Source organism: Pelophylax lessonae (assembly GCF_965119305.1).
Source record: "Pelophylax lessonae genome assembly, chromosome: 1".
Taxonomy (NCBI): Eukaryota; Metazoa; Chordata; class Amphibia; order Anura; family Ranidae; genus Pelophylax; species Pelophylax lessonae.
The window spans coordinates 628041911-628055127 of NC_138768.1; the positions used below are offsets into that span (position 1 = coordinate 628041911).

General features: G+C 38.0%; 1 protein-coding gene across 2 annotated transcripts in view; it reads right to left on the minus strand.

The window, feature by feature from the left end:
- TRPC3 (transient receptor potential cation channel subfamily C member 3) overlaps nucleotides 1-13217 on the minus strand; it is a 288110-nt gene that overhangs the window by 32038 nt on the left and 242855 nt on the right. For both annotated transcript variants that reach the window (XM_082247949.1, XM_082247950.1), the window contains exons 7-8: nucleotides 9094-9358; nucleotides 3471-3666 (exon numbers count right to left, since the gene is read on the minus strand). In XM_082247949.1, coding sequence (XP_082104075.1) covers nucleotides 3471-3666; nucleotides 9094-9358 — 461 coding nt within the window. The remainder of the gene's footprint in view (nucleotides 1-3470; nucleotides 3667-9093; nucleotides 9359-13217) is intronic.

Genomic DNA, 13217 nt, shown 5'->3' on the forward strand with positions numbered 1-13217 from the left:
CAACTACTTTTCGTTGGCTATATTTTTCAGAACAGGCTCTCAAGGGTATGCTATTTTTTTTTTTTTAAAGCTGCACTTTAAAGGGGCAGTGGCAATAAGAAATACAGTTGGGCTATAGGCTGCCATTTATAATCAAGCTGCATTTGACAGGTGTAAATAATGATGCCCTTTGTGAAGCACCAACCCTATTATGTAATTATTTGCTCAAAATTCTTAAGATCCAAATGTTCTATTAGATATTTCCTTCAACCTGTCAAATTAGACTGTGTCGCCCACGTCAAGTCAAGAGCATGCAGTGGAAAAAAGGATGACTACTTGCTATTTGAGCTACAGAGATTCTTGTGATTACATTCAGTACCTCTCCACCTTCAGTTCTGGGTCTGAATTTTATTTACCACAGGAAAATATTAATGAAAACAAATGTAAAACTTTTTAAATGTTGTACTCTTGCTCTTAGCTCATAAGCATTGGCCAGCAAGTGCCTTGGTAGATAAAACCTTGGGACAAAGGGATAGAGACTATGCTGCTGAATTATCAACAGTTTTTCACGTCTGTCACACATCTTACCATATCTTGAATCATACTTGGATCGGAATAAAACCATGAAAGCATAGTCGAAAATCAGATGTGGAATGACAGTGAAAGTCACAACTAATCAATCTGTGTAATTTATGTGAATTCATTTTTTTTTTTTGCCAAAAATAAATAAATAAATATATATATATATAACAAAAAAAAAAAAAAAAAAAACAGTAAGCTATTGTTTTGATAGAGACTTGCTTATCAGCACTGACATTCCAGGCTGGTTCCTTGAAACCAATCACCGAACGTTACATTTTTCTTATCTACTATACAGAATCCTCCAAACAACATTCTATTATTCATCTGTCATCCAATATTATTTTGATAGTGCAGAACATTTAAAATAAATGGATTTGTCATGTTCCATTGGAATGAAACTTGTTTTTTCTTTTTGTAGACAAATAAAACTCAAACATTTGTCCTGATTCATAACTATAGAGTAATAATAGTGCTGTGCTCACAAAATGCATTTTATATAGAAAAAAAAATTAAATATGTATTTTCAGACGTGTTTTCCATTTAATTATGAGAGAACATCAAAACTTCCTGTTTCCATCATTCCTGTATTGCTTTCATGTTTGTTCAATTTCACTCCTTACAATTAAAGCTAAGCTAATATTTGAATATATACTTGGGGTTTCAATAACATTTTATTTATGGCAATTAGGGAAACAGAAAGTGCACTTAACATTAAAAATGTTTTTGTTAGCCTATTTTTTAAAGGCTATAATGGGTTCAAATTGTGATTCTCACATTTAAACTAGAAATACCGATGTAATATAATGTTAGATTGTGAAATAGGTTTGTTTTCAAACCTCCTGTAGAAAAGCTTTTAAAGTTCTGTAACTGTGATTGAGCATTCGGTTCACCATGCTTTATTGAAAGAGAAAAATATTTGATGCTTTTCATGAGTCAGAGCTGTCAAAATCTCAGCTACAAAGTCGCGTGCACAGTGAGTTGAGCACATTTCTGTGCTTGATTGGCTGGAGTAGAGAGCGGGGTAGACATTAGGGTTTTAATAGACAAATGATGTCCTTATAAAGAGAACCTGCCACCTACCCAATGCTATCTTATAAGGAGTTTATTTTGCCCCCTTGTGATAGAAATACAGGTAAATGTAAAAAAAAAGTGTTAAAAATGAAAATATAATAAAATAACTAAAAATAACAAAAAATGTTTAAAGCATCCCATCACCCCACGTGCACACATCCTAGCAAAAATGCCCACATAAGACCTGCACATTTATGTAATCAACAATTTTGCAACACATATTGGGAAAGCAATAATTCTAGGTCCCTCATTTACAGTTAACTCTAAACTGATGAGCTGTAAAGGCATTTAAACTAGGGATCGACAGATTTTCGGCAACACCGATATATGGGGGGCCGATATGCACTTTCCCCGATATATCGGAATTGGCCCCTGAGGTTACCGATATTGCCAATATTTCGGAAAGTGCTTGTACCGGAGTGATGCCTGCAGCTAGAGGCATCACCCCGGTACCGGCGTCCATAGCTGACAGTCGGCTGTCTTGTAATGACAACCGATGCAGCTGAGAAGCCGCTCGGCTGTCATTACAAGGAGCAGGAGGGGACGTCCCCTCCTCCCGCCGCCTAAAGTGGCTCGCCCGGGTCTTCCGTCCCACCGGGAGACCTGGGCATCCTACCTGCACGGCTGCCGAACAGAAGACTCGATCGGGCTCTGATCGGGCCTCCATGTAAAAAACCCGGAAGTGATGTCATGACATCGCTTATGAGTACTCGGCGCCAAATTAAAAAAAATCACAGCATTCAAAACAGCCAAAGTTGGCTTTTAAGTGCAGAGGAGGGGTTTGGGGTCTTTTAGACCTCCAGATACCTCCACAACAGTACCTGTGGAAAAAAAAAATATAAGTAAATTTGGTCATCGGATATCGGTATCGGCCAATACCGATATCGATATCAGATGACCAAAATAATCGGTATCGGCATTAAAAAACCGATATCGGTCGATTGCTAATTTAAACCATCACCTATTGATAGCTTTTTTTGTATGGTAATTTTCAACCATTTTCCAGACAGTTTTGAAGCCTAATACTGGACACAGACAGGTAGTTTTTTTTACTAAGTTTACTTTACTTTTACTAACAAATGTCTCTATCCGCACAAACACATGAACTACAGAACATCTCCCCTTTATGTTATAGGGTTGAGAAGAGAGAGAGGTGTTTTGTCATGTAGAAGGGAGACCGCAGACATGGCTGACAACACCACTTAGGAGCAGGGGCAGCAATGTCAGCCCACTACCTGATGTCAGGAGCTCACAGGATGTCTGGACAAGTCAACAGCTTTTTTTCTGTACTTGCAGTGTTTTAATAGACAATACCTGGGAAATATGCAATAATTGCAGATATATTAATTATTAGCAAAAGAAACCACCGAACCCCTGAATCCTTTTTGTTTCTTTCTCCTCAGTAAGCTTTATTCCACAGCCACGCCACCTTCCAGACTTCAAACATTTTTCATTAAAGCATTTAGCTCACATACTAAAATAGGGCTATAGACATTATTATTATTTATTTATTTATGTTTGCCTGAAATAATTATTTGACCATTGAATTTAATTTTTTTAAATTTTCTTTTTATTTTTAGATGCATTACATTTTTTCCTCCTGAACTCTATAATCAAAATGCCAAACTAAATATAAAGCCAAACATACATGTCATAAATTAAATTGATTCAAGGTTATATCATTTTGTGATCTTAAAACATAATTTTTGATCATAAAAAATTGTGAAAACACAGTGTTTAAACACTGCCTGGGTTATTCTTTGATAGATTGACAAGTTACAGGTAGCAATGTAAATTTCAGTTATACATAAACATAGAGTGGCCTTAGTTTCTATTACCTCTATTTCTTGATAGGAGCTGTTAATCATGGCAATCAACATATTAAGAAGGACCACCACCATTGTCACGTTGTAGATCCCATAAAGAACATAACCAATGTTCTCAATAAACTTGTGGTCATATTTCAGAACTACAGACGTTACTTCAGACAAGCCGAATATGGACCAGAACAGGGTTTTAAAACTTTCTTCAACGCTTAAAAGACAAATAGAAGGATAACGAAGTCAGGTTTGTTGAGATTTTACATAGTTATTAAAATTATATGTTGTTTTAAAATCTCCTACATACATATGTAGATGGTGTTTTGAAGTGATGCTTCCTATCCATTCTAACAGTACCTGTGCATAGAAATTGTTGTAATAATTACATCCAATTGAGAAAGGAGGGACACACCACTGTATCCAGGAAGATACAATGTCTAATTAAAGTAAAGAAGGAAGGAAAGTAAAGTCTAATTAAAACTCCATATAGGGTCCAACAGAATGTGGGGGTAAACCACTCCTCTGACTCATTCAGCTGTGTGTAATTTGAACTTCAGCTTTTTAGAGCCATAAACAGACATTTACATTAAGGTTATGACAGACATATGAAAAAAAGCCTCAAGCTCCATCCGTTGGCTGGAAACCATAAATAGGGAATGTTCATATGAAATATTTTACGTTTACCCAATGAAGGAGATACATTTGAGAGGACAGCACTGATGTGCAGGCATCTTTTGTTTCCTACAAATACCTGTTATAGTCTTGGAATCAATCCTAGTGCCAGCCTATATGCCAGGACCTAACTTTTGTTGAGACTAAAGCCCAGAACACATGTACGGGAAGTTGGCCAGTCTAGCAGGAACCAGTCGACTTTTGGTACATATGTACTGCTGTCTTTGGAACAGAAGCCAGGCTAACAACCGGCTTCTGTCAAATGGTCATGCTGGAAAACCTGGCTGCAAGCAGTGATCAGTGTTTTCTGGGTTCCCCTGTCAGAATATAATAGAACAGCAGGAGCGATCTCTGCATTACACATTATTGTGTGGATGTGGGGATCTGTCAGTCTTATTTTTTTATCTGTTCAACCGTTTGGTTGAACTAAAAAAAAAAAAAAAAAACTGCACTTATATATACCCACCTGAAGTCTTGCCCTGCTGGCACTAAGCCACACACCCTACTATATTACTGTCAAATGTCAAAGCCATGCATTTGGTCCCAGATAGCAACCACAAATTTGTGGCAGTGTTGAATTGGAAGTCTGTTAACTTGGTGCACATTTTCATTGGCAAGTTGTACATTTGCAGAGCACTTGAAGCACAAGTTCTAGTTGACACTTTTGCAATTTTGTAGCAATTTTTGTGTGGCAAGTCTCTAGCAAGAGCAACGTTGCAGTGGTGTGTCTATAGCAAGAGCTCTGCAAGTCTACAGCATGAAAATTCAGCCACAGTGACCCCTGTGGTGGGGTGGCTATTGCACAACATAACTGAACAAGAACTTGCAGCAGACAGTGGTATCTTTTGAACAACGGACTCCAATTGAGATATTGTGTATAGGTGTACCATTGTTCACATTGTATGGATAGAGCTACCCCCCCCAACAAGGGGCTCCTTGCTGCTAAATTTCACTGTGTATTGGCACTTGCACTTTATTGCACACTGCACTTTTTGACTGAATTAATATATAGAACATAGTCACTTTCGTTTTTTTGATGTGAATAGTATGTATACTCCAGTAATTTAATTCATCTTACATCTCCTTTGAATTATATGTTATCATTTATTGGCATGTATTATAGTCCGCACAAACTATACCTATGGTTTATTAATATTCATTGATCAATTAGCACAGGTTTTATTACTGATTTTTAAATTGTACATATGGTTTGACTGTTAACGCATCAAAGAATTCTTCTCACTTTTTTACATCAAACTTTTTTTTGCCACACAATTTTTATACCACAATTTCTTACCACTCACGTGCATTTACTTTAATATGGCAGCGCCACCACTCACTTGCACATCAGCACTTTTTTGTATCATTAGGGGCACCACCATCAGGTGAGGGCAGCAACCGGATGTACACATCTAGCATATGATCTAGATCCATAGTGCGGGACAATCTTTTAACATTTATCAGACTTGCAGAATGTTTGCAAAGAAAGTTGATCTGGAGTCATGCAAAGCAGACTTGCTGCAATTGTGCAACAACTTTGTAAAGCCTGGCAAGTCTAGCAATAGTTTAGCAAGTCATTTTCAAACTTGTAGCACAATCGCTTGCTATCTGGGGTTGTGCTGTACAGCCTTACATAATTGTCCTTTAATATTCACATGTACAACCTGGGCTCAGGATCCAAAGGGGCACAGTAACTCAAAGATTAAGCTTATTGTACCTGTTCTTCACCATCGTTGCTGTAGAAATTTTAAGGCCAGGTCAGGTTCACTGTACGGTCAACCTAAATGCATCTGTCAGTAGAAGTTTCCATCAAAGTGAATGAAAACTCATCTGTTAGTGGTGCCCAAGTTTATGTAACAGCATTAGGAAAAAGAGTATTGTGGTTGTCCTTGTTACAGAGCTTAATTACTTTTACGCTGACATAAAGACCCCTACCCAACCTCCCTAATTTAGTTTGGGTAAGCTAAAATAGTTTCTATTTTTCAATCCATAGCAACTGCTGTGGGAAAAACAACTGCTCTGCTGCCTATAATCTGCAGCCTGTGCATGGAAGAAGTAGAAACTGTAACAAAGGTGCATTATAATGGAGCTAGATCATTTATCTTCTCTGTGCTGTTTGCTTCCATTTCCACATAAGCCAAAGTGCAAGACATTTTGCTTTGATTTAATAACTCTACATTGGGATAATTCCATTTCTGTTCTCATCTAAAGATGGACCACAGGCCAATATAAAAAGATTATCATAATTTAGTTATGTGTTCATTAAAAAGTCATTACATTTATTTTAACCATTTGTGTTCAAGGACTTCAGTTAAAACTACAGAGTGCGCCTAATACGTCCTACAATGTCACTCCACCTATATATTCACCCCAGTGTGAAACACCCATATCTCATGATCCAGTGATCAGTTTAACAGAGTGTTACAACAAGCGTTGATATATAGTATACAGGGCTTTCTTTTAGTGAGAACATGGGGATGGCAGTTCTGGTATCTCCAGCACTGAATGTAACTAATGGCTACGGGTGGTGGGGTGTGTTTTATGGTCTATTGCTGCTGGCTGCTGGGAGATATCTTGTAGCTTAGGGCAGGGCTTAACAAATTAGCTTTGCATCTAGGAGCCAGCTAAAAAAGTTGGGAGCCAATTTTTTTTAACTAACAAATCATATGGGTAGAGCATGTACTTGTTCCCTTTCATAGCCAGAGCCATTTTTGCATTTTTTGCACACGTTTAAAAAATAAATTTTAGGCCTGAAGATTACATAAAACCCCCAAACATATATTTTCTGCAAGCAGACACCCTAGACTAGAGAATAAAACAGTGGTAGTTCCAATTTTTTATGTCACACTATATTACCACAAAGGTAAATAGATACCCAACATGTCAAACATTAAACATGTTGGTACCCTATATTTTCTATAGGCATTGCTTTAAAAGCCAAATATAGGACATCAGTTTAGAAGGAGGTCTGGCGCTAGAAATATTGCAATCATTCCGACATGTCCGGCGATGTGTAACGTGTATCGCAATCCATGTTTTCAGGCGTAGGCGCCCCACAGTGTGCATTTACATTTGTACATGCGTATATGTAGGGGTGGAAGATTTTATGTGCTTGGGTGTAACAAATTTTTTACAAGAAAAATTTTTTTTTTCTTTTTTTAACAACTTTTTTTTTCCCATCATGTAAGGGACAAAATTCTCCTATGTAATGATTTTTTATTTGCTGACAGGTTCTCTTTAATGAGACATCCAGGGCCTAAAAGACCCTGCATGTCTCCCCGGTGCTCCACTGAATGTAATGCAATACACATCGCACTGCATTACATTCTTTCCCCACCGCGGTGGCGGGGGAAACTGTCAACGAGGATCTGGAAGTGACCTTACCCGTCACTTCCAGGCCAACAACTAGAAGGGGAGCAGAGCAGATGTGTCCGCTCTCCTCCCTCCCCTCTACCTGGTGGCATCCATTTTGCTGGTCCCACGCCTGCAGCTTTGCAAGCGGAGTCCGGGATACATAGTGGGGGCGAACACGGGGTGTGGAGAGAATTTGGGAGCAGCAGCCCAGGCACCAGGATGAAATGTCTTTTTGCAACGGCGACCTGGCGGCTTGTTGAGTCCTGGTTTAGGGGGGAAATCTTGTTGCTGGAGGGATCTAGTGTTGCTGGGGTGGTCAATTGTTGCTGGTGGGGGATCTGTTGTTGTTGGGGGCTTTATATTGCTGGGAGGGATCTACTGTTGAGGGAGGAGGTCTATTGATGCGGGCAGCTGGGAGATCTGTTGTTGCTGGCAGGAGTCTGTTGCTACTGGGGGGGGATTTTGTTTTGGTAGGGGTCTATTGTTGCTGGCAGGGGTCTTTTGTTACTGGGGGGGTGTATTTGTTTTGGAAGGGGTCTATTGTTGCTGGGGGGTCTTTTGTTGTTGGGGGGGGTCTATTGTTGCTGGGGGATCTGTTGTTACTGGGGGGTGGAGGTCTATTATTGCTTAGCAGGGGATCAATTTTACTGCTTTTCTTGTTGTCATTAATAAGTTCTATACATAGTACTTAACACCACAAAATAAGACTTGGTTCTGTTTTCTCTAAAAAGGGTAGTATTGGAAGGTGGGTAGGGGGTGGAACCAAGGGACGGTGCTCGCAGGTGGGTAGGGAACAGAGACAAGGGGTGATTTGGAAGGTGGAACTACCTGCCCCTATTCTCTGAGAAAAAAAAAATCCTTGGATATATACAATGTTACCATTTTGTTACACTGCAGCTAGCTGCAGTTTTTTTTTTTTTTTTTAAATAAAAGTACTTTCTGTTTACCCTTATTTCCCTTAAGTTTGGTATGAATAACTCTAATTTTAACTCCTTCTTGAAATTTCTTTGACGTTCATGTAAACCCAATCACTAAATTGCATATAAACTTCAACATGTTAATGCAATTTTAAATGTAATTTTCTATATTCTTAAATCAGCCTCTTTCATTTAAATAATTCTTGGCGGTCCTACCATGAAGGTCTTTGTTCAGCAACTTCCAGTTATAGCGTTGCAACCCTCTTTACCTATTTCTCCAATTGTGTTCCTGTATTGTCACCCAATCATACACTCCCCTTATGGAGACTGCAAATGGCTGTTTATACACACATTATGCAGCATGCATGGTACATAGATGTCACCATCAAAAAATCAACCCGGGAAATGCCAACCAGCATGTGGCTGCAAAGAGTCAGCAAAACCTCTATCAGCACTGAGCTGCAAAAATGATGAAAAAAGATCAAAAATATTTAATGGCGCAAATAAATGGCAGTTGCTTTTGATACACAGTGTTTTATCAAACTAAATGTCATTCAGTTAGGTGTTACCTCTACTAATTTAACAATATTAGTTATTTTGTATTGATTATATCAGCCAAAGCAAATATCTCAGTATGAATGCAAAATGACACAAAAAAAAATACAATATTTTTAAAACATGTGTGAATTATTACTTACGTTGTGAAGGCCGAGTTCACTTTAGCTCCCAGATAATAGGAATACAGGATAAACATCCCAATCATGAAGGCAAGAAAAACCATTATAAAAAGGACCATAAATTTAAATATGTCCTTCACCGTTCTCCCAAGTGATATCTGCAGTGGCCCAAAGCTTTCATTGGCTGGCAGGATGTAGGCTATGCGGGAGAAGCTCAACACAACCGCTATAGCATATAGACCTTCAGATATGATCTGTGGATCAGACGGCAGCCATTTATCTCTGGCTGAAAGAAAGCAAATACATGGTAAATAACTACAATAAATTATATAGGGAACCAAGTCGATTAGTGTCTTTAGAGATGAATGAGGTGCCATATCAAATCCTTCTTCTAGTTTATATTGGGGAAATGCACTAGATTAGGAAATTTTGGATTTCCAAGATAATGGAATTTTTATGATGTGTCTGTTTACATTAAACTCTATATACAACACATTCATCTTTTTTTTTTTTGTTTTAGTAAACTTTGCAATAAATGCATGTTGCTGTTTTTTGTAACAATAATGGAAATTAAAAGGAAAATAAAAAATCAGTTCAAGAAACTTTGAACGTTTCCAAAGACCAAAATGGCATTTTCTTAAATATTCTGAAATACCTATAACTAGTTGATAAATACAATACTGTATGTGTAAAATAAATGAGACCATGCTACACCCCTACATGCTGCTCCTGATGACGACATTACAACGCGTAGGGCTTGCAGCCTGTGTGTGCATCTGGAGGCGGCAGTGCATGTGTACCTCACTATCAATCCCCTTGCTTTGGGCATGAGACATTTAAATATGTTTTCACTATGTGTTTTAAAAAACACTTGTATGGTTTTACACTATGTGAAGCTCTCCTTCTATTCCCTGTGTTCATACGGGATTGCTGGATATGATGATGACCAAAAAATACTAATGCCGAGTACTGTATATTGTTGAGAGATGTACACTGAACAAAATTATAAATGCAACACTTTTGTTTTCATGAGCTGAACTCAAAGATCTAAGACTTTATCTATGTAAACAAAAAGCCTATTTCTCTCCAATATTGTTCACAAATCTAAATCTGTGTTAGTGATAGTGAGCACTTCTCCTTTTCCGAGATAATCCATCCACCTTACAGGTGTGGCATATCAAGATGCTGATTAGACAGCATGATTATTGCACAGGTGTGCCTTAGGCTGGCCAAAATAAAAGACCACTCTAAAATGTGCATTTTTATCACACAGCACAATGCCACAGATGTCGCAAGTTTTGAGGGAGCGTGCAATTGGCATGCTGTCTGCAGGAATGTCCACCAGAGCTGTTGCTCATGAATTGAATGTTCATTTCGCTACCATAAGTCATCTCCAAAGGCGTTTCAGAGAATTTGGCAGTACATCCAACTGGCCTCCCAACCGCAGACTACATGTAACCACACCAGCCCAGGACCTCCACATCCAGCTTCTTCACCTCCAAGATTGTGTGAGACCAGCCACCCGGACAGCTGCTGCAACAATTGGTTTGCATAACCAAAGAATTTCTGCACAAACTGTCAGAAACCATCTCCAGGGAAGCTCATCTGCATGCTCGTCGTCCTCATCGGGGTCTCGACCTGACTGCAGTTTGTCATCGTAACTGACTTGAGTGGATAAATGCTCACATTCAATGGCGTCTGGCACTTTTGGAGAGGTGTTCTTTTCACAAATGAATCCCGGTTTCCACTGTACAGGGCACATGGCAGACAGCGTGTATGGCATCCTGTGGGTGAGTGGTTTGCTGATGTCAACGTTGTGGATCGAGTGGCCCATGGTGGCGGTGGGGTTATGGTATGGGCAGGCGTATGTTATGGACAATGAACACAGGTGCATTTTATTGATGGAATTTTGAATGCACAGAGATACCGTGATGAGATCCCGAGGCCCATTGTTGTGCCATTCATCCACGACCATCACCTCGTGTTGCTCCATCTGTTCCCCGTGTTCATATGGGATTGCTGGATATAATAATGACCAAAAAATACTAATGCCGAGTACTATATATTGTGAAGAGATGTATTTGCCTATTAACCACCTAGGCGGTAATCCCGAGCGTGACTCGGGGTGGATTTTTCATTGCAGGAGCGGTAACCCCGAGTCACGCTCGGGGTGAATGTGCAGAGAGCGCAGCGGTGTTCTCTTACCTTGTCTTGGCGATCCAGCGATGATCTCTCATTGCTGAGACTGCCAGCCGAGTGTCCCGCCGCTCCTCCGTCCACTGTCGGTGTGATCACTTCCTAGTTTCGTTCCCTGCAGCAGCAATGCTGCATGGGAGCGGAACTAGGGAGGGAAATTCAAAAAAAAAAAAAAAAAAAAACGTTGCACAAAACACAAAACACATTTTATATTTTATATATATATATATATATATATATATATATATATATATATATATATATATATATGTGTGTATATATATATATATATATATATATGCACACACACATATATATATATAAAATTATATTAATGATTCAATTATAATTCATGCGTTATATATTTTATATATATATATATATATGTGTATATATATATATACACACACACACACACACACATATATCTATATATAATATATAATGCATGAATTATAATCTAATCAATAATATAATTTTATTATATATATTATATATTAAATAATAAAATAATATTATTGATTCGATTAGAATTCATGCGTTTGTGTTTCAAATTTATCACATCTGGGATGTCTACTAGAGTCTTGTTTTGGTCAGGTTTAAGTCAGTAATTACTAAGAATTGTAGGCCTATAATACATAACGCCAAATTTCCATGAAAACAATTGTACCGCTTTTGGTATGTAATTCCTGACATAATCATACCGCCAGGGAGGTTAAGTATACTTGTATGGTTTTACACTATGTGGAGCTCTCCTTAAATCCCCCAAATTCATACCTGGATTGCTGAATATGATGATGATCGAAAAATACTGATGCTGATTTCTGTATATTGAGTAGAGGAGTATTTGCCCACTAAGGCTGGCTGACCCGTTCTATAGATGCACTTTGATTGAATCAAGATCTTCTTGTGTATTGTGCCACTTCCCAAGCAAAACATTTTTTGGGAGGTGAGAGACTTTTTTGAGCTGAAGGACAATGGGTGATGCTTTCACTTTTTATTACAGTTTTTGCACTTTATTTTTTCACTTTGTGGTGAAATTGAGGAGTTTGGACTTTTTTTGCAATATCTTTGGTTACTATTTGTGTTTGAATTGGTGGACCTAATGCATTATATGTGGATTTTTTATATACGGTATTTATTTTTTTCACAGGCACTTTTTTAAATACTTGATTGGTGTTTTTTGTAGATACATTTATTTTTGCACATGGATAGATTTATTTATTTACATTAATTTATTTACTGATATTTGCAGAGACCCTGTTTTATCACTCTTGTAGAGTTGTAACATGGTCTCATTTATTTTACACATTCATGCACTATTTTGTGATCACAGTGACCACATTGGCCTAATCAATAAATGCATTTTTTTACTTCTGTGGCATGATTTAATTTACTTCTATCTATGATAAATACAGTGTGTCACATTATGCAGTATGTCACATTATGAATTTACAGTTTTCTTCTACACTCTACAGTATTTCCCATTTTATGTTCCTCTAAAATCTAAATTAGCTGTATTAGAGGTTCTCAAACGAAAGTACCACCATTAAGGGCAACAGCATAAAATACAGATGTCACATTGAAAGCATCTTAATTTATCTTCAGATAAATACCTACACTGCAATTGGTAACTCCCTTACAAATATTCTAGATGCTTTGGTAACTTTGAGTCTGATTCAAGTCAGTAATATAGACTTGCTGAAGTCAGAGGATTTGGAAGACGGCCAGGCAACTAACATTTCAGGAAGAGTAGTCCGCAATTGCAATGGCAATCCTCTAAAACCAAAAACCAAATGTTTTTCCACATGTTCCTCTAATGTCAGAAAGTTTTTCTTTTTTATGTGTCCTGCTTTCAACGAAATTATCAAACCAAGGTGTATTCACAGACATTTCCATTTCTAGGGTGACACATTTTACTCAGTTCACCTGCAGCATTGACACCCTTT